This window comes from Podospora pseudopauciseta, chromosome 6, assembly GCF_035222475.1.
Source record: "Podospora pseudopauciseta strain CBS 411.78 chromosome 6, whole genome shotgun sequence".
NCBI lineage: Eukaryota > Fungi > Ascomycota > Sordariomycetes > Sordariales > Podosporaceae > Podospora > Podospora pseudopauciseta.
In genome coordinates, this window is record NC_085895.1 from 2,284,056 (window position 1) to 2,304,081 (window position 20,026).

A 20,026-nucleotide genomic window follows, 5' to 3' on the forward strand; every position below is an offset into this window, starting at 1 on the left:
TCTTTAACCGCTTTCTCCTCAAAAATAGCATCGCTGTTCCTTTTCAGATCCCGATTTCCAGATCTGGCTAAAACCGGGAAGTCAAAAAGGGCAAAAGCGACTCTCTTCAAGTTGGGAATATCCGACGGCGGAGAAACGAGATAAGCAACGGCATCCTGCGCATTCTCCCAGCTGTCGGCTCCGCTGGGGGGAATTGTAATCCGAGTCGTCAAAGATGGCGAGCCACTCAATGACCTCGCTGATAGCTTTGTTCTCCTTGACAACGTGATGAAGGATGTCGGCAGTGGAAATGACCGGCGCGATCCATGACGAAGGCGCCAGAAGAGATGAACAAGCGCTTCAGAGCGCGCTGCGAGGCCAAGGTTTGGAAGATGGAAACAAGAGCCTCGTCTTCGGACGGGCGAGAACCGCGGATCATGTCAAGAGTACCAGGGGTTGGGTGGGTTGGGTCGAGAGCGCGGAGCAGAAAGGCAGCGGTCAGCTTACCCTATGTTCCGGGGTCGTAGCCGTGCTCCCTGATGCCGTATTCCGAAAAGTTGAAACGGAGATTCTTCGGTGTGACGAGCTGATCGAGCTTCTTGGCCGGGAGTAGACTGGTGATGTGGTCGAGTTGTTGGCGGTTCAAGTTCCGAAGGTCAAAAGAGAGACCCTGTAGATGGATTGCGTTGGAGGAAGAAAAAAAAGACACAGTCTCGTCACCAAGCTGGAGCGGCTTGGATAAGTCTCGCTCCCGAACAGAGGAACTGTCCTCTCCTTTTAGCACAACATTCAAGGTTCTGTTCGAGGAAGGAGAAGCGGTTAGCCGTGTTTGCCATGAAAAGAGGGAAAGAAATGGTAGTGAAATTATTCAGCTGAGTCTTTGTCGGCCTCGCCCCAGCGCGCTGATGAGCTTAAGCCAGTCGCGCCCCAGCTGTATGCTGAGGTATACAGTGGACGGAGAACTTAGTTGGTCTCGTGGATGAAAGGGCGGGTGGCATGAGGCCCCTTCATCTCGTTCTCGGCGAGTCTCATCAAAGACCAGAGACCTTTCATCAACTCCGCATCTCTGCCGCGTGGATAGAAGGACTTCCAAACGGTGCTCCGAAACCAATGATAGAAGTGCTTGGATGTTCGACTGACACTGATGGCGTCTCTTTTGGCAAGGTATCCCCCACCAAGGAAATAGAGCTCAGGTGGCAAATCGTAAAAAGCTCGCCTGGTTGTTTCTGTTACAAGGATACATATGTTAGTAAAATCTTCAAGGTCGAGCTGGCTTGGTCAATGAAGCTGTAGAGTGCCAAGTTAGATAGGTGAGTAAAGGGTCTAACCTTGGACGAAGCTGTAGGTGGAAATGCATAAGGGACAGCTTGGTGGCTTTGTGTAAGCCTGGGTGAGCTGACTGATGGTAGCCCACGTCCTGTTTCGTGATGTCTGGTGGAAAAGAGAAGAGGAATTCAGTAAGCCACAGACACCCTCTTTATATCTTCTCCTCCCACCCCGTCGGCTTGCCAGGCCCACTTACATGGCCAGATTCACCTCATCTGCTATTGTCATCGCCCTCCTGTATTCACTTCTTCCGATGTGCGACCCACAGAGCGGATTCACTTGCTTTCAGAGGTGGGTCAAGAGCAAAGATGAGGTGAATTATCGCGATGGAGCTGCCCAGAAACGTTGCTCTTCCAGACAGAGCTCGGACAGAGGCTCAAGTGAATTTCACGAAATGTTTTAGATATGCTTTCCATAATTCACTGCCCGCTTCACTGTGAAGGAAGTGAGAGTTGGTGGGAGCGGTCATCAATATAAGATGGAGCGAACCAAAATTCCTGCCATGAACCCTCTCATGATGACCAGTAGGACACCCAATCTATAGGTATACCTTGATGGTTTGGTGGCTTTAACCTAGCTTTTGCCTCATTACTTCTTTATGTTTTTTTTTTTTTAATTCTCTGCAGAAAGTATGATCAACATTGAGCACCCATCACACAAATCGGTGACACGGAGTGTGGGAAAAAGGAGTCCAGCCAGTGGGATGCCAGGTAGATGCATGCCCTCTACATAAACTACATAAACTAGGTGTGAACGGGCGATTGCCTCCTCGGTCACCACCAACCCGCAGTTTGCATTGATGAGCAAACTCTTCTGACAACATATCCCTATATTTGTGTCTTGACACAATGATAAGCACCAAATGATTGTACTTTGGCTTGAACAACCACCTCACCAGTCATACCTAAGGTACCCACCCAGATCAAGAAACGATTGTCCTAGTACCCCATCAAACCCGCCCATGTCTACACCCTCTCTCCCGTTCAAGAATGACCACCCCCCAAATAAAAGCTCGAACAACAAATCCCCGAAGCCATGGCAGCCATCCCCAGGCTCGAGAAAACCGTGATAGAAAAGGATCAGACCGTTGAAGCACCACGCAAGGAATACCTTCAACAAGTCCTGTTGTGAGCCAACATGACATCTACTTACACAGAGTACAAGCACCAACTCCTGCCATGTGATCAAGCATGGCAGACCGACAAAGCCCGGAGACAGAACGCTGATGACGATTTACAGGACGCATTGTTGGATTTAAAGGGAGCTAAGAAGGAGTTGGAGAAGTTTCTTAAGGAGGGCTAAGAGACAATGGGTGATCCGCTAATAGACCACTCGAATGGAGGTGGGCCAAGCGTTGGTGGTACATAGAACAGGTACGGGAGTTAGGGGAACTCGAATATGACGCAGCACAGGGGGGGCACCGCCAGTCGGGTCAATGGCGGCGGCGGTGACGATGGTGTCAAGAGAGATGGGGGCAAGAGGAGGTGTCGCTAGGTAGCCACTGAGGGGGCCTGTGATGGATGGGGTATATGGCCCCAATCTTGGTGAGAGGTTTCTTTCTTTTTGTGATTTTGACAATAGGACAGCTGTGTTTGGGGAGTGTTGGATGGGGACATAGAGCACCCAGGGGTTTGATGCTAGGAGGGGTAGTCATGCTGGATCTGCTGTAGCCGGCATCTGTAGATCTGAGAGCTCGCTGCATTTTTGGCTTGACAATTTCTTTTCATAAGGTAGTTACCGAGAGAGTATTAACAACATGGCTTGACATCCTATCTTTTATCCCATCATGAACAGCGCCAGGGGCGTTGCCATGTGTGATATCTGTATGCCTCTGGTCTAATAATAGTCCCACCGACAAATAACCCCACCACCCACGTTGAACCAGGACGCTCCCTTGCCCTTTCGCCCCATGTAAGTACCCGTGCGAATCAGCTGTGCGTCATATGAAGTGTGCCCGTACAAGTTCCAGTTGCGTTTAATAATGGAAGCGCCAGCTGATTCACACTTGCCGCCTCCACGATCCACAGTCTCCGACTCCTGCTCGCTTTCCATTAGAAAACTTCCAATATCTTCATGCAGCCCCTTCGGCGGAGGCTTTCCACAAGTCATATGGCCGCACGTCAAATAGGAGTCCAAGGCAAGTTGACTTCTCACAACTTTGGCACTGCAAGGCCAGCACCAAGCCGCAAAATGTGACTTCTTATGTTCAGGATAATATGTCAGAAGCTCATCGCTGACAATTGGGTCCAGTTTCGAACTGCAAATCTGGCACGGTGCAAGTGACAGTAGAAGTTGGGACTTTGGAGTCAAGGCCACTGGTACAGTAGCAAGACTGCTCTGATTCCGGGGTTTTCGTCGATGCGTTGGGTTGTGGATGCCTTTTTCGAGTGCTGATGATGCTCCAAAATTATTCTGGAGCGGGTCTGGAGGGTGCTCAAAGTCGAAGCTTTTACCCACTGCTACTCCAGCACGCAGGTTGAAGTCGAAGCTGCTGCTTATCCCGTCGAGAGGGCTGACAGCCAGTGCGGGGGTGACTTGTTTTGCAGTCGTAAGGGCAAGGGGCTTTCGGCTCCTGGGAACTAACACCTTTCTATTTGTTTGGATAAACTGAGTCCGATCCGTGGTAGCGAGCAAACCCAGTTCATATTGTAAGATAACGGGATTCGAACACGGTCGGTTTCTGAAAGGCTTTCTCAGGGCTTTCCTAGAGGAAACCCAGACACTCATCATGAGAGGAAATCCAGCAAGGATGACCAAGGAACCCGGAAAGGTATCGAATCTCTTGGTCACGGTCTGTTGAAGCATTCGTGCTTTCAATCTCATTCCGCTCAACGGTGGTGGCCCTAAAGATGTTGCTTTAATCTTATCACAACTATCCTCCTTATATCCAGTCTGCAAAACAGAGGAGTGTTAGCATGGGTTATTTCACCTCATCCCTTGGGGATCTGCCAAGTGACTTGCAGAATGGCAATACTCAAAAAAGTCCTTCCTGGCCGTCCACTCCGCGAGACTGACAGCTTTTCTACCATCTTCCATGGCGCGGATTGTTGACCAAAGCGCTATGCAAGCGATCAAGAATCCTCCAAATGCAAAGACCATGTTGCCACTTTTAGCGCAGCGTCTTCTATCCCGCTGTAGGACACAGGTCGAAAATTGAAAATACCGAAACACGTTACAGACATATTTCGACTGTTTGACATAACGGAAGAGTGCTGAGGGTGATAGACAGGATGAGGCAGTACTGTGTTCCGATACGGTTGATATTCTGTCGAATGAGGTTGTAGCCGTTTGGGTTGGGGTTGTTTGAGTCGGGGTTGTAATGGACGCAGATGGCGGGGGTGCCTGATGAAGTCCAGCCACCATCGGCTGGACCACTTCTGGCATCCTCACTCTCTCGCAACCTGATGCGATTGTTGCGGAGTATATAAAATGAGCGCTGGGCATAGAGAAAGTCGAGTTATTCAGCACGTTAACGAAGTCATCTGGCTCGGGGTGACATGCGGTTGCCTTGTTGGTGGCGGTGCATTTTTATAGCTTACCTGCATAACGTGCGCTTACCTAGATAGGTACCTAAAGTGGCTTGGGGGCTTGATCCTTTTGTACGCCAAAAGCTCGGATAGGATACGTCTAAAGCTTAGATTATAAAGACTAAAAGCTTGGACATATAACCTCCCGCATTAAACAAGCTATCGAGCTCATTCTATCCTATAGTCTGGCCGCTAAAGAGAAAGCCTGGCTCAGTTTCAAGCTCTGCTTCTGGCTCGGCTTGGAGCTCGGCTTGGATGTCTGCTTCTGCCCCCCGGCCTGTTTCTGGCTTTGTTCCGGTCCCGGCCTCTAGCTCTGTTCCTTGTTCTGTTCCTTGCTCTGTTCATTGCTCTGTTTCTGCTCTGCTTCGGGCTCCCGCTGTTTCGGGTTTTGTTTTGACCTCTTCTTCAAGCTCTGCTTTAGGCTTGGTACATAGACTCGAATGCTGGCTAAATATAGAGCTGTAGGCAGTATCCAACACCCACCCGAATGCCTCCTGTTGATCTGTCATATGGTCTCTGACTCTGAACCGCTGGGCCTAGTGAGCCCTTCCCTCTTTCTCCACCCTCCTCCAGTAATACAGAATCCCACCAATCTTATCTATCCAAGGCTCAACCATGCGCTTTTTGGATCCGTCATCAGGATAGGGCGGCCCCCCGTGCTTTTCATCACCATTGTAGACAAAGTACACCCGATAGAGGAGAGCTTCGACAACTTGTTTGAAGTTCCTTTGCCATGAGAGCTGTGTCAGGTCAGTGTCGACTTCACCACCATCATCTGTTGTTTCCGCATTTTTTCTGAGAATATCATTGATATGTAGGACCATACCACGAGGACGACTGTCTACGCGCTGGTGAGAAAGTCCATAAAGAGCTTCATCAATGCATGACCAGTACCAAGAAACAAAGTAACAATTATTGTGATCCCAGGGGTGTTCTGGTGGCTCATCAAAACCTAATTTCAGTGTGGCCTTGCAGATACGACACGAGAACCCCGGCAGAGGAGTTGATGCTTGGATTAACGGCAGGTCCGATGGCCAGATTGCCGCGGGGATTGACGGCAGAAGTCGTGGTCGAACAGGTGACGGAACTGAAGTTGGACTCTGTGAAGATAAGATTGACGACCCAGCCGGTAGTGAGCGGAAACTTATTTGAGCATCCGACTCTGCAGATATATTTTCCACCTGGTCTACTCTGTGGGTAGGATGTCCTTCTAATTCCACAGACTCCAGGGACAGTTTCGGTATGTCACTGACATAAAGATGTAACTGGTTCCGTTGACGTTTCCGGCCCCCTTCTCGTCTAGATACGTCAACGTTTATGAGGGCCGAGGTCGTTCCGGTGTCCATTCGGAGTAAAGGAAGAGTAGTTGCAGTGGGCTTGAAGTCAAAACTGGTTTCCAACCCACTGCCAAAAATCACTCGGCGTGAAGTGCCTGTCATGGAAGAATGGTGAAAATCAACACCCGAGCTGTTTGCTACTCCGGTGCCAGGTGACTGGGCAGGCTGGAGCTCTCCGGCTTCTCCAGCCAGTAGTCCATTTTGTTGATTGTCTCCAGAGAACGTGTGCGGCGGTGGACCCAGGGGTGCTTTTGTTACTCTGTCACACCCGTCCTCCTGGTCTTCAATCTGTTTGAAGAATTAGCTTATGGTAACGACCAAGTGTGTCCGTGAAATCGACCTACTGTTTCACAAGACTCCCAGTAGTCTTTCCTAGCCGTCCACTCAGCTATTCTCACAGCCTTCCTACCATCCATCATAGCACCAAGGGCTGACCATAAAGCCACACAAGCAATAATAAGTCCAGTTGTGGTAGTAAGAAGCTTACTTGCTTTGTTAACTGAGCCTCTGTACTTTGCCACAACGACCTTGGAGTTTTGAAAGAGGGCGTATCCTGCATCGGCTACACACCTACCCATGCTTGCCAACCTCGATCCGAAACTGTGAAAAAATAGATCAGGATGCGACTTTCTCTGAGGCGATGTTGCTGTCGTTGGCGGCCCTGGTCTTTGAGAAGCTCTAGATGGCAAAGGCTCGGATACGGGGAGAGAGGAAACACAAGGGCTTGCGGCTGCTCCATTCAACTGGTTAAGCTCCTGTTGCAAAACACTCGCCAGTCCAGAACCAGTTCCCAATTCGACGAAATCTTTTATGAAAATCTTGCAATCGGGAAGTTTGAGGCAACTAGTTGTTCGGCAGGCACAAGGGACTTGGGCAGCGTGGCTGTGCCACATATTGGCACAAGCCCACCATCACAGAGATCATGCATGAATGGCCCCGAAGTTCACGCTGCCATAGCAGGCCCGCTCGCTACACATTTGGTTGGTCCACATTCACCCCTCACGTCACATCTCACCTCACCTTGATCTTTCACCTTCACCTCTCACCTTCACCTATCACTCACCACCCTCACCACCACCCCCCGCAACCTCCCGAATCAACTTGACAAACTCCCCAGCATCATGCCCAAACCTCCCCAAAAACAACCCATCCACCTCCCCCCCCAACCTCTCCCACAACCCCCGTCCCGCCGCCCCCCCGTAAATAACCCTCACCCTCCCCCCCCTTCCTTTCACCCCCTCCCACTCCCTCAACCCTCTCACAACCCCCTCAACATACTCCTTCGCAGCTGGCTCCCTCCCCCCGATAGCCCAAACAGGCTCATAAGCCAGCACCACCTCCTCCCCCTCCCCAACCCCCTTTAGCACAACCTCAACCTGCCTCACCACCTCCCCAACCGCCCCTTCAACCCCCCCATCTTTCCTCATCTCACCAACACATATCACCGGAACCATTCCATTCCTCACCACCCCCCTAACCTTCTCCCCAACCCTCCCATCACTCTCCGCAAACAACCTCTTCCGTTCCGCATGCCCCAATTCCACAAACTCCACCCCAACCTCAGCCAAAACCGCAGGACTAACCTCCCCTGTATAAGCTCCAAAGTCCTCAGAGTAACAATCCTGCGCCCCTACTTTTATCCTTCTCGCCACCGACCCCTCAGGAGCAGATCGTATGATACTAATGACAGACGTGAGGGTGACAAAGTCGGGGATGATGAAGATGTCGACATCGTCATCACCCAGGGTTAGGGTATCCGTAGGGCTGGAAAGAAGCTCGACAACGGACCGGGTGAAGGCTTCCGTCCGAGAGGCGGAAAAATACATTTTGGTGGATACCCCGATCAGACGACGCCTTCTTCCTCGCTTGTTACTGCTATCAACCGGCGCCGTCGACGCCGCCGCCGCCGTTGCTTCGGGGCCGGGAGAGGTGGGGTTGCCGGACATCACTGAGGACAACAAACACGACCGAACAAAAAAGGGGTGTCCGATTTCGGTAGTCTAAAAGATAAATGCTGTGTACACTAAAGTCTGAGTTACCGAGGAGATAACACTACATTTTAGTCAGTCCTTACCGTCACAAACAAACCTGATCATTCGCCCTGTCGTGACGCAGTCCATTTCATTCATTCACACACGGGAAAGGTCCCCCCCCCACCCATCAAAGCAAGCAGCACCGTCGATCCCCGCGGCTCGGGAACTTTTTAGCTTGGTCCCATCCACCTGGTGCCACTGTAAAAACCCGCTGTAGCTCGTCCCACCAACGATTTACCCGCCCCCAGACATAGCGGGGGTCCCATCTTGATATCCAATCAACAGGGTAACAATAGCAGCACCACAACAACAGCATGCTCCAAAACTCGCTGGAACTGGAGCTCCAACTGCCTGATAGGGTTCGCTGAGCCGACAAGTTCTTCTTGGCCCCCCCAGAATGTGGATAACCCGAACAATCAACAAAGTGGAAAAACGCAGGCAAAATGGAGCAAACTCGAAGCTTGTATTCCTCGCTGGATCCCAACCCCCCAAGAAGATCTGTTCTGGACCAAAGTGGCGCCTTCAACACCAAACATTCTCGGATTACCCTTTTGGGAGCGCCACTCTCACATGTATCCTGTCTCGTCTCTTGGAATCCAACTCGCTATTCCCGCCCTCATCAGCAACCCTTCACTTCCTCCGCCCCCCCAGAAAGACCATGTTCCCCTTCTTCGTATTCATGAATGACAGCCACCTTGGTTGCACTGGCGCTCTTCTCGTCAAAGACATATCCCAACCACTCCTTTGCGAGCCTCCTCGCAAGCTCCAGTCCCACCACCCGCTCCCCCATGCACAACACCTGGGCATTGTTGCTGAGGACCGCTCTCTCGACCGAGAAGCTGTCGTGTGCGGTGACTGCCCTGATCCCCTTGATCTTATTGGCGGCAATGGCAACGCCGAGGCCAGTGCCGCAGATCAACAGAGCTCGGTCGACCTCTCCCGAGGCCACGAGTTTGGCCGCCGCCGCGGCGATGTGTGGGTATGCCGTCTTGTCCTCCTTGCCCGTGGCACCGACGTCGACGACTGAGATGACCCGGGCATCGGCCGCGAAGTCTTCTTTGATTTTGTTCTTGTAGCTCACGCCGGCGTCCTGTTTGTAAATCAAATCATTAGCCCGTGATATCAAATCTGTCCCAGGAGTATACTCACATCGCAGCCAACGGCAATCTTCCACTGTGGTGAGCTCATGTTGAATGTGATGATGTTGCGATGTCGTTGACGAACTTCCAGACCAGCGGCTCCTTGCTGCTCGCCAAAGTAGTAATGTAATGTAGTCCCATAAAAACAACTTGACACTGCCTTCCCACTAGGGAACTCGGCAATCGCTATTTATCCAAGCCGCCTTTCCGTTCCGGGTATTCCGCCTGCGTCCTGGAAGCACCAGACTACCACCCGGTTCCAAGAGGCTGCATTGGGGGGAGGGGGAAACCACTGCACGCTGCCCCTCTCCCCGTACGCCCCTAAACGCCCCGCATACCGGCAAGTAGCCCATCATGAGGCGATCATCGAGGGGGACATGTGTTACTCGCTCGGCAAGGTTCAAAGGGGGAGGGAGGGGGTGAATTATCCCGGTGGTGATTTCCATATCCGATCAGATGTGCAGGTTCTGGCTTCTGGACCGGCTGCCGCGTCAGGCCTCCCCGGTGTTGTGTCCGGGAGTTGACTTGAAATATTGTGTCACTGGCTGTTGTTCGCTGCTCGACTTGGACTCACTCCCACTCCAACGTGAACTTTCACACACCACATTTTGACAGCCAACATGTCCAAACGACACCTCTTTTCCTCACTCGAGGGGCTTGTCCCCAAGGCCCTTCGAGGCATTGTTGCCAGCAACCCAAGACTCAACCTCGACGAGACCAACCGCGTAGTCTTTGACCCCGAATCCCCCAAGTCGATCGTCAGTATCATCAGCGGTGGCGGCTCCGGTCACGAGCCAGCATGGTCTGGCTATGTTGGCACCAACATGCTGGCCGCCGCCGTAGGCGGTGATGTCTTCGCCTCTCCAAGCACTAAACAGATTCTGGCTGCTGTCGAGGCCGTACCATCAGACAAGGGGACACTCCTGGTGATCACCAACTACACCGGGGACTGCCTTCACTTCGGCCTGGCAGCCGAGAAGACAAAAGCAAAGGGGAACCCGTGTCGTATGCTCATCTGCGGCGACGATGTCTCGATAGGAAAGCAGGGCTCACTAGTTGGTCGTCGAGGACTGGCTGCTCAAATAGGAGTGCTCAAGGTTCTCGGTGCTGCAGCTGCAGAGGGTCTCTCGCTGGACGAGCTATTCGATCTCGGCACTGCCGTCAACGGCCAAATCGTCAGCATTGCCGCCACATTGGACCACTGCCATGTCCCCGGTCGAACAGAGCACGGTGCCCTGGACCCCGATGTGGTGGAGATTGGTACAGGACCACACAACGAACCCGGCTACAAGAAGCTCTCACCGGCTCCTTCAGTGGAGGGATTGGTGAAGGAGATGCTCAGATACTGCCTGGACGAGACCGATCCTGTGAGAGGATACGTCAAGTTCAACCCCGGAGACGAGACGGTGCTGTTGGTCAGCAACTTCGGCGGCATGTCAAACCTGGAGATGGGAGGTCTTGTCGATGAGCTCCTTCAACAGCTCCTGGCCGACTGGAACATCGAGCCCGTGCGTGTGTACGCTGGCTCCATCGAGACATCGCTCAACGCGCCCGCCTTCTCCGTTTCAGTCATCAACCTTTCAGGGGTAGCAGCGACCAGCCCCTATTCGCTCGACCAGATCAAAGGATTCTTCGACCTCAAGACCGATACAGCATGGGAAGCTGTTGCTGGAGCCCAGAGATACCGTCGTCCAAGAGCCGATCAGCTTGTTCAACCGCCAGTCGAAGAGCGTAAGGTCATTGATGAAGCGAGAGATATCAAGATTGACCCCGTGCTCCTGGAGAGAATGCTCCGCCGGGCCTGCAATGACCTCATCAAATCCGAACCAGACCTCACACGGTGGGACACCATCATGGGAGACGGCGACTGCGGTTTGACACTCGAAACTGGTGCCAAGGCGTTGTTGGAGGCCATTGATGGGCCACACAAGATTGCTGCCAAGGGATCAGTAATCGAAGTTCTCACTGAGCTCGAGGAGATTCTTGAGGGCAAGATGGGAGGAACACTTGGTGGTATCCTGGGCATTTTCTTCGTGTCAATGAGAACCGCGCTACAGGAGAACCTTGAATTAGCCAAGACAGAAGGTTTCGTACCGCTATGGTCAAAGGCCCTTTCACATGCCATCCATCATCTCGAGCAGTACACACCAGCCAAGGTTGGCGACCGAACTGTCATGGACACATTGATTCCGTTTGTCGAAGCTATGGCGGCGACCAAAAGTTTGGAGGAGGGTGTCGCTGCTGCGGTAGCGGGATCAGAGAACACCAAGAAGTTGAAGGCGAGATTGGGGAGAGCGACGTATGTTGGTACTGGGACAGACGGCAAGGAGCTGCCACCAGATCCGGGTGCTTGGGGCGCGATGGTAGTGATTCAGGGACTGCTTGCTGCAATTTCAGAATAGGAAGCGATTGGGGATGAAGGGTTTAAATTTTCTCGTGGTTGGATTGATCAGATTTAGAGATCAGTAATTCGGAATAAGTTTGGGTTGTACTTTACTGTGAATTCATGGATTGTGTGTGGCTTGTATGTCCTGATACTTGGGCGCTCCTTCCTACTTCCTCCACCAGGCACCCACACTCAACAAAGTGCTCTCTTCATTTGATCATCGAATCAACTGGAATCCGCGATGATGCCAACGTCTTGGTTACGTTTCCAGGATCCATGAGATCCAAATGAACTCCTGTGAGCTATTGAGCTTTTCAAAACCATACCTCGCATATAAACCGTCAAATAGTGAGGTGGTAGTTAAAGGAGAAAGGATATCAATGCAGAAATACACATGATAATCGAATTCAACTATTCTAGGCAGGTCTAAAAGAATCCTCAAGCCTTCCCAGCACTCCCCAACCAATGCATATACCTCTCAATCGCCACCTGCATCGCCTCCGTCCCCTTCTCAATCACACTCGTCAACGGCTTCCCCCTCATCTTCTCCTGCGTCCACGCATAGTGATTATTCATCCCCTTGTTGATATTCACCTTCGTCACCCCCCCCGCCATGCACTTTCTAAAAATCTCCTCATCGAACGGATCAGCCCCATGCAGCACCAACCTGACCCTATCCCCGACCTTCTTGTTGATAGCATCAAGCCGGTCATACTCCAGCTGGATCCCCCTCGGTCCATACTCCCCATGCACATTCCCAAACGCCGGCGCCAACATGTCAATCCCGGTGGCAACAAACTCCTCCGCTTCCTCGGGGGTAGTCAGCAGCCCCTCGAGGTCAGCAGTCTCAGCTACGCCGTCCTCGCCACCTTCGATACGCCCTGGCTCTGCCTCTGCGGCGATACCGCGCTCGTGGCAGTATTGAACCAGTTCGGCGGTGAGCTTGAGATTCTCCTCCTTTTCGTAGTGCGACATGTCGCACATGATGCTGTCAAAGGCGTCCGGGATGTCGGCTGCCCTGCGGACCAGCTCGGGTGTCTGGCAGTGGTCCAGGTGGAGGGAGACTGGGACCGAGGCCGAGTGAGCTGCCTCAGCGGCGGCTTTGACGAGAGCGTCACCAGCATATTGAATCGCCCACGGGAAGAGCAAGACCATAGCTGGGGAGCGGGCGGCTTCGGCAGCTTTGACGGTGGCGATGATGGATTCGATGTTGTAGCAGCACATGGCTGGGACGGCGTACCCCCCAGCGAGGGCCTTGTTGAGAATGCTCATGGAGCGGTTTTCTGAAAGGGGGGGTCTAGGAGCCATGGTGGGTGGTGGTGGGTTGACTGAGCTGTCAACGAATAGTGATAGTGGTGATGGTGTTGAGTGAGTGACACCAGTAATGTCTTGCCAAGACTGAGTGTGAGATGCTGTAAGTTCTCGACTTAATACCCCCCCTGGAAAGGCACTGGCTGAAAGCAGACTCACTCTTTTGCTCATCAATTCATCCTACGGGATATCATCGGCACCTCTTTCTCTGTCGTGCCCAGATAACCCGAGAGATTTGCCGCCCCCTCGGGTTCCTCAATACAGGAAGGTCGATGATTGACCTGCCAAGGCCGGCTGACGGGACGCGCGGTGATGCGCCGGTGCATGTAAGAATATTAGCCAAAATGCGGCAGTCCGCCTGCGGGGACAGGGAGTCACGTCATAATTAGTTCTGGAGGATTGAGGGGGTGAAATTGATGTTCAGAGTTGAGTTGCAAAAGTTTACAAAGCGGGGAAGCTCGTTGGGACTGTGGGCTAAGAAGCGTGGGTCAGTGACCAACTCCCGCGGGGGACTTTGCGTGGGACTTGGACTTCATCCGGACGGGTCTCGGCATAGCCCAGCGTGAGATGATATCCCAAGGGGCGACAAAATGATCAAAAAAAGAAAACATGTGTTTACGGGCAGGCCGGTTGGATTGCATGGCCGAGTGTCGGAGTTTCTGCTGTCGTGGTTTGCACTCAGCATCTTGACCACCCCCCTACTCATTGTTTCTCACTGATATTGCATGCAAAGTCTTGGCCGAGTTAGCAGTCACCAACACCAGTTAACCCCCCGAGTCCCTCAATTGTTGCACTTTGAACCAAACATTACCACCATGGCCGACCAGAAACCACCTGTTGCCTTCATCGGGCTCGGAGCCATGGGCTTCGGCATGGCCACCCACCTCATCAAGCAAGGCTACCCAGTTACCGGATTTGATGTCTGGGCCCCAACTCTCAAACGGTTCGAGGAAGCAGGCGGCTCAACCGCCACAACACCAGCAGAAGCCGTCCTCAACAAGGAACATGTCGTCGTAATGGTGGCCACCGCCCAGCAAGCCCAGTCTGTTCTGCTGGATGGCCCCAATGCTGCCGTCCCGAAGCTTCCCCAAAGAGCCGTGGTCCTTCTCTGCTCCACCGTCCCCTGTGACTACGTCCAGGCTCTCCAAGTCCAACTCAACAGCATCGGCCGCAATGACATCTTGCTGATCGACAGCCCAGTCTCCGGCGGAGCCGCCAGAGCAGCAGATGGCACTCTTTCCATCATGGCAGGCATGTCTGCTGCTGCGTTGGAGAAAGGACGCCCGTTGCTCGCTGAGCTGTCAGATCCAGCAAAACTGTACATTGTCGAGGGTGGCATCGGTGCTGGCAGCAACATGAAGATGGTTCACCAAGTTCTCGCGGCAAACCAAATCCTGGGAGCAAGTGAGGTGATGGGTTTCGCTGAGAGACTAGGCCTAGATCTGGCCAAGGCTCAAAAAGCAGTGCTGGAGTCTGATGCTTGGAATTTCATGTTCGAGCACCGAACACCCAGAATATTCACCGAGTTCCAGCCTGTTGCCAGTGCGGTTCAGATTATCGTCAAGGATACCAGCATCATCACCTCAGAAGGGCGAAGAAGTTCTTTTGCCACGCCGATGACAAGTGCAGCGGAGCAGATCTACTTCACTGCTGTTGGGAGAGGGTGGGCGATGGACGACGATAGCAGTCTCGTGAGACTCTATACCGAAGGAAACGGAAAGGTTGGGCCAGTTTATGGCGCTGCTGAGTCAGAGGAAGATAAGATGGCTTTGGTGTTGGCTTTGATGAGAGGTATCCTGCTTTGTGCTGCTGCAGAGTCTCTTGCTTTTGCGCACACTGTGAGTCTGGATTTGGATCAGGTCTTGGATCTTTGTGTCAACGCTGCTGGTGGTAGCAAAGTGCTGGAGAAGCTTGGGCCTGCCATTATCAAGGAGCTCGGGGATGCCGGCGATGCTTCAAGTGGCGAGTCGAGCCTTGAGGATGTCTTTAGCGGACTGAGTGCGGCGGTCGAGGAGGCACAGAGGATAAAGACTCCGTTGTATCTTGGGACCCAGGCGTTGAGTATTCTCCAACGTGTGACGCAATCCAAAGGGACAGGCTCTGCTGGTGTTGTCGTCAAGGCGTGGGTTTGAGATATTGATAGAGGTAGATAGGTATCTTTTAATGTTTGTCCCTGTTTTTGGGTATGCGTCTAGGGTGTCGTTTGCAGATAGAGATTAAAAATGTCATCGAATTTGCTGGATACTATTCCACCAGAAGGCTACTCACCCCACCAACAAAGCAAACCCGCCTGCCCCACTTTGTACCGCTCAATTCCAATCCCTGCTCCTAGTCGCGTCTTCTCATCGCAACACGCGTCTCATGATCGAATATCATCCAGAGCATCATCAACCCCAGTCGAGCAACCTCATCAACTACCCAAAATGGAGGAGGCAATGAAACAGCACTTTTTCTACCACGGAAAACCAGACGTAAGCTCACGTTATCCCCTCAATCTCTCACATCATGTCCCTCTTATTGATCACTCCCCCAGACCGACCCCTCAGAAGCCGAAAAATGCCACTGGTGCCAGATTCGTAGTTTCAAAACCCACAAGAAACTTCCCATCACCATCGTCAACGAAGCCAAAGGAGACGAACGCAAGGAAGTCCTAAATCCAGACTTCAAATTCATCGACCACTCAATCCCAAGCGACAACGTCCCCATCGCCGGGGCCTCCTTCCGCACTGGCTGCAATTGCGCAGACGACGAGCAGTGCATGTACTCAACATGCGAATGCCTCGACGAAATGGCCCCCGACTCCGACGAGGACATGTCCGACGCCCCCCCAGCTCGTGGCCGCAGGATGCAAAAGTTCCAGTACCACCACTCCGGCACCAAAGCCGGCTTGCTCAAGTCTAGAATCCTCGACAGCCGTGAGCCAATCTACGAGTGTCACGATGGCTGCAGTTGCAGTAAAAACTGTCCGAACCGGGTGGTGGAACGAGGCAGGACGGTGCCGTTGCAGATCTTCCGGACAAAGAATAGAGGATGGGGGGTCAAGTGTCCGGTGGATATCAAGAAGGGGCAGTTTGTGGATAAGTACTTGGGGGAGATCATCACCAGCGAGGAGGCCAACCGCCGGCGAGCTGAGTCGACCGTCTCGGATAAGAAGGACGTTTATTTGTTTGCTTTGGACAAATTTTCTGACCCGGATTCACCTGACCCGTTGTTGAGGGCGCCGCCGTTCGAGGTGGATGGAGAGTGGATGAGTGGGCCGACGAGGTTTATCAACCACAGTTGTGACCCAAATATGCGGATTTTTGCTAGGGTGGGGGATGCGGTGGATAAGCATGTTCACGATTTGGCGCTGTTTGCCATCAGAGATATACCGGCGGGAGAGGAGTTGACGTTTGATTATGTGGATGGCGGGTTGGCGGAGGAGGACGCCGGGGGATTGGTACCGGATGACAAGAAGAAGGATATGACGAAGTGTTTGTGTGGGACGAAGAAGTGTAGGGGGTTCTTATGGTGAGTGGATGAACAGGAGAAACAAACGAACAAAACTGCTGGCTTGACAGGGCAATGATGCCGAAGCCTTCATGTCATGATACGGAGTGGTGTACCTAATGACCAGCGTGCTGCTGGACTGCATGTGGCTGCTTGCTTGAGAATGCGGGGTGCTCCCCTGAAAAGATCGATCTCGTGGGGCCGCCGTCTCGTCCCGTCATGGATCATGGATGGTCGTGACACAAATCGGATTCCATCAAAGTTTGGATGTCCTGATTACGTATCATGAGTGCTCTGGACCGCATGGCAAGATTAGTAGCCTTGAGGCAAATAGTGAACTGATAAGAGCATTGTAGAACCTATCACAATCTGTTGTCCTCGTCACCTTAAAACCTGGTTGATGTGATGCTCTGAGCAATGCTTGTGGAATTGGTTGTCCAATCAGGACCTAGCTTCCGATGAACAGCGATTTGCTGTTGATGTTCCGGATCCGTGCGCGTGCAGCTGTTCCAACGTCGTCATGGTCTCGTGTCGACGGAAATACTGTTTTGGACACGAATGCAAGACATGAGTCTGTCTGGGGCATTGCTGCTTTCCGTATTCTGAAAGCGTTGGAGTCTTGTTGTTGTGAGGTCTGAAATGGTGGAATATTCCGTGTCTTGTCATCGGCTGACAGGGAAAGGCGGTGCTGGGCTCGCCGCTAAGGTTCTAGCCCCGCAAAGCTAGGTCCACTGCGTGCAACCGAGTGGACCGTGCATCAGGCCGGAGATCGCTGATCTCAGTGGGGGCTTCCAGTTGGCTGGCAGTGACTGACTGGTGTGAGCTCACCACGATAACACACACACACACACACACACACATCTGGGACCTTTCTTGACCGCATTAGGTCTTCATGCTCCCCATACTGTTGTTGTACATCGACTGGCTGCCCAGGACCTTGGCTCATGCTCCCTGAGGAGCCTGGCAGTTGAGCATCTGTGATCCTACTTCTCTCCACCTCCCACCTCGGGGTCTACCTAGCCTTTCTGTTTTGCCTCAGCGATACCACGAGCCAATGTCGGCAGCCCATCGCATTGCAACAGCACACACTCATTCCTTCAGCCTTCTCTCTGCTTATTTTCTTAGAAAAGAGCTGACTCTTCGTTTCGGACGCCCACTCTCGCTTTTCCCTCCTCGTCGTCATGAACTAGATATTCAAGCGGCTGGATCGAGCGGCCCACGAGTTGCGAAATCGAGTGCAGCGGAAACCCCCGCGCCGCCAGCAGCAATCAGATACAATGGTATGTGTTGGAGGAAATTTGTGCTACTGACTTGCCCGTTTAATCCCCTTGTCTCATCAATTGTCCGAGCCGTGTTTGTTCTCTTTATTGCAACTGCAACTGCCAGACGGCCACCTGCTTGCTTTCACATACCTGCTGATGTTGACCATACAACTAATGCGCAATAGGGTTGCTGTCTTTCCCGAGAGGGCGAATCGGGCTCGCCCTACACAACTGGCGGCGGCGCATCTAGTTCCGCGCGAGCAATCAATGAACAGCCCCAAACAACCCGAGCTCACGTCCACGGTGGACATGATGGGCACGCCTCTGGATCGCGCCGGCGGCATAGACACAGTCAGCAGCCTCTTGACCAACATATCAACAAGCCTTTACGACTGCACGAGTGGACCAGCTACAATCGGACGTGGACCTCCAGGGAGCTGCGACAGGAGAGGATAGAGTTCTTCGATACTCGGGTGGCTGGGCGACAGGAAATCTGGCAAACACTACACGCTGTGTTGGAGGTTTTGTGGGCATCCGCAGAGGCTGTGCGCAATGGGCAGGTTGGGAGGAGAAGTGAAGATGATGGGCCTAGCGAAGAGGACCCGGCGATAGCACTGGCGACAGCCCAGAGCATTCTCGATGCTGCCGATATCACACTGCCGACAGGAGACTTGTACAATGGGGCCTACGATGCGTTTGGAAACTACTACCAACTACCACATCACATCGTGGCGGATCCAACGAATTTGGAATGGCGGCCAGGCTGGGAACATGAGGATTTGGATGACACCAAGGCAGACTTGACCGCCGGGGAGGAGACCACCGAGGAACGGGACGATCTCGAAGACGAGGCCGAGAGGAGGCGTGAGGAAAAGGGCAAGGGGGTGGTTGATGTTAAGGATCTCATCGCCATCAGAGCCAGGCTGAGTGATGGATCGAAAGATGTCAACGTCTCAGTTGGCAAGGGAGACTCTGTAAGAAGTCTGGCTAGACAGATCGCAGAGGATGCAAATGTGAGCCAACATCTTTTACCCCGGATTTAACCCACCAGACTCCCGCATACTAACAACAAACAGCTACCTCCCAGCAAGAAGATTCGCATTGCCTACATGGGCAGGGTTCTGAAGGAGAGTACGCCTCTGCTCGAGCAGGGCTACAAGCAGGGTCATGTTGTCAATGCTTTAGTGTTCAACCGGTAGGACCGCTGTTCACCGGCGGACGACCAGACACCCCATCATTTGTTTTCCTCAGGCTCAGAGGTCACCTTACCTGTTCCGTTTACCGCTAATAGTCGGTACACTGAACCACTGCCGATCTCTGATTCGTCGCTCCGTCCAAACTGGAATAATCGGAGACGCACACGCACATCTTCGGCCATTCGTGCTTTGCGTGACCGCCTCCAGCGGTTCCAGGAGCGCCGCCAGGAACGTCTTGCCCGTTTGACCGAGGATATTCTGGATGACAGCCGGGCACCTCTGCTGTATACTGACGCGTCTGCATCTGGTAGAGTCGAGGTGTGGAATCCGTATGCTGGGCTGCTTCCTTATCACGTTGTGCTCTGCCCGACGTGATTTTGATGGGGAACCAAACCATTGGCGCCGACATTTCAACCTGTTTCAAGTCGCTGTAACATTAACGCTCCCATTTTCACCCTAATTCCGACGACTACACGCAAACCGACACTCGATCACAGAACGTTTCAGCCCGCACCCACGCACCATTACAGCACCATTGACAACCACACCACTGGCCGTCTTGTCACTAGTCTTTTACCCTCCGAAGTTGAAGAGTAGCAGCATGAAACAGGGTGGAAAGCGCATCAAAGTTTAGGTTTTTTTTTTCTTTTTTTTTTTTTTCAGGAAAGGGGAGGTAGGAAGTGGGTAGTGGGGGAGGTAGCAAAGCGCAGGTTCTCTTAATTATTTCCATACCAGGAGCTTCGTTTTTCTTTCATTCTTCTCTTGTTGACTGAGTGTATGAAGGTGGGAAAGTTTGGCTTCATGTTTTCATGGGACTACCTACTCAACCCAGTCACTGTTTGTTTGATTCATTCTCGAAACGGCGTTTCGCATGGGGCGGGTAGGGTGCATCAGGGTTCGGGTCGGGTCGGGTCGGGTCGAGGGGGGATGGAAAGATAGTTTTTATTTATCTAGCGGAATACCCAAGTATGATATTGTTTTTTTTTTTTTCGTTTTTTTTCTTTTGTTTTTTGTTTTCTTTCCTCAAATGGCTCCCTACCT

At 52.5% G+C, this 20,026-nt stretch overlaps 10 protein-coding genes across 10 annotated transcripts; 5 read left to right on the forward strand and 5 right to left on the reverse strand.

The window, feature by feature from the left end:
- Positions 1-305: 305 nt before the first annotated feature.
- On the forward strand, positions 306-506 carry QC763_601045 (uncharacterized protein; the record flags this gene model as incomplete). The annotated part of the gene is made up of 1 exon (XM_062913957.1): positions 306-506. The coding sequence occupies one exon, from the start codon at positions 306-308 to the stop codon at positions 504-506; it is 201 nt and encodes a 66-aa protein (XP_062762985.1).
- A 2,635-nt stretch (positions 507-3,141) lies between these two features.
- Positions 3,142-4,749, reverse strand: QC763_601038 (uncharacterized protein; the record flags this gene model as incomplete). The annotated part of the gene is made up of 2 exons (XM_062913956.1): positions 3,142-4,197; positions 4,267-4,749. 2 exons carry the CDS (start codon positions 4,747-4,749, stop codon positions 3,142-3,144), a joined length of 1,539 nt encoding a protein of 512 aa, XP_062762986.1.
- Positions 4,750-5,368: 619 nt separating this feature from the next.
- Positions 5,369-7,062, reverse strand: QC763_601035 (uncharacterized protein; the record flags this gene model as incomplete). The annotated part of the gene is made up of 3 exons (XM_062913955.1): positions 5,369-5,919; positions 6,112-6,457; positions 6,514-7,062. The coding sequence occupies 3 exons, from the start codon at positions 7,060-7,062 to the stop codon at positions 5,369-5,371; spliced, it is 1,446 nt and encodes a 481-aa protein (XP_062762987.1).
- A 162-nt stretch (positions 7,063-7,224) lies between these two features.
- Positions 7,225-8,115, reverse strand: QC763_601030 (uncharacterized protein; the record flags this gene model as incomplete). The annotated part of the gene is made up of 1 exon (XM_062913954.1): positions 7,225-8,115. The coding sequence occupies one exon, from the start codon at positions 8,113-8,115 to the stop codon at positions 7,225-7,227; it is 891 nt and encodes a 296-aa protein (XP_062762988.1).
- Positions 8,116-8,821: 706 nt separating this feature from the next.
- DERI1 (D-erythrulose-4-phosphate isomerase 1) lies at positions 8,822-9,530 on the reverse strand (the record flags this gene model as incomplete). Its single annotated transcript, XM_062913953.1, has 2 exons — positions 9,352-9,530; positions 8,822-9,292 (listed from the first exon to the last, which is right to left on the reverse strand). The coding sequence occupies exons 1-2, from the start codon at positions 9,388-9,390 to the stop codon at positions 8,822-8,824; spliced, it is 510 nt and encodes a 169-aa protein (XP_062762989.1). The 5' UTR covers positions 9,391-9,530.
- Positions 9,531-9,961: 431 nt separating this feature from the next.
- On the forward strand, positions 9,962-11,743 carry QC763_601010 (uncharacterized protein; the record flags this gene model as incomplete). The annotated part of the gene is made up of 1 exon (XM_062913952.1): positions 9,962-11,743. One exon carries the CDS (start codon positions 9,962-9,964, stop codon positions 11,741-11,743), a length of 1,782 nt encoding a protein of 593 aa, XP_062762990.1.
- A 422-nt stretch (positions 11,744-12,165) lies between these two features.
- Positions 12,166-13,638, reverse strand: QC763_601000 (uncharacterized protein; the record flags this gene model as incomplete). The annotated part of the gene is made up of 2 exons (XM_062913951.1): positions 13,198-13,638; positions 12,166-13,125 (listed from the first exon to the last, which is right to left on the reverse strand). Exons 1-2 carry the CDS (start codon positions 13,207-13,209, stop codon positions 12,166-12,168), a joined length of 972 nt encoding a protein of 323 aa, XP_062762991.1. The 5' UTR covers positions 13,210-13,638.
- Positions 13,639-13,853: 215 nt separating this feature from the next.
- Positions 13,854-15,170, forward strand: QC763_600995 (uncharacterized protein; the record flags this gene model as incomplete). Its single annotated transcript, XM_062913950.1, has 1 exon — positions 13,854-15,170. The coding sequence occupies one exon, from the start codon at positions 13,854-13,856 to the stop codon at positions 15,168-15,170; it is 1,317 nt and encodes a 438-aa protein (XP_062762992.1).
- A 90-nt stretch (positions 15,171-15,260) lies between these two features.
- QC763_600990 (H3K9me3 methyltransferase) lies at positions 15,261-16,830 on the forward strand (the record flags this gene model as incomplete). Its single annotated transcript, XM_062913949.1, has 2 exons — positions 15,261-15,509; positions 15,572-16,830. 2 exons carry the CDS (start codon positions 15,261-15,263, stop codon positions 16,550-16,552), a joined length of 1,230 nt encoding a protein of 409 aa, XP_062762993.1. The 3' UTR covers positions 16,553-16,830.
- A 285-nt stretch (positions 16,831-17,115) lies between these two features.
- QC763_600980 (uncharacterized protein) lies at positions 17,116-19,887 on the forward strand. Its single transcript, XM_062913948.1, has 3 exons — positions 17,116-17,807; positions 17,975-18,802; positions 18,866-19,887. Exons 1-3 carry the CDS (start codon positions 17,805-17,807, stop codon positions 18,986-18,988), a joined length of 954 nt encoding a protein of 317 aa, XP_062762994.1. The 5' UTR covers positions 17,116-17,804; the 3' UTR covers positions 18,989-19,887.
- The last annotated feature ends 139 nt before the right edge of the window (positions 19,888-20,026 follow it).

What these genes read in the sequence shown, in the direction of transcription:
- QC763_600980 (XM_062913948.1), top strand. An exon ending in AGATCGCAGAGGATGCAAAT is followed by an intron (nt 18,803 to 18,865) that starts GTGAGCCAACAT and finishes AACAACAAACAG; the next exon opens with CTACCTCCCAGCAAGAAGAT.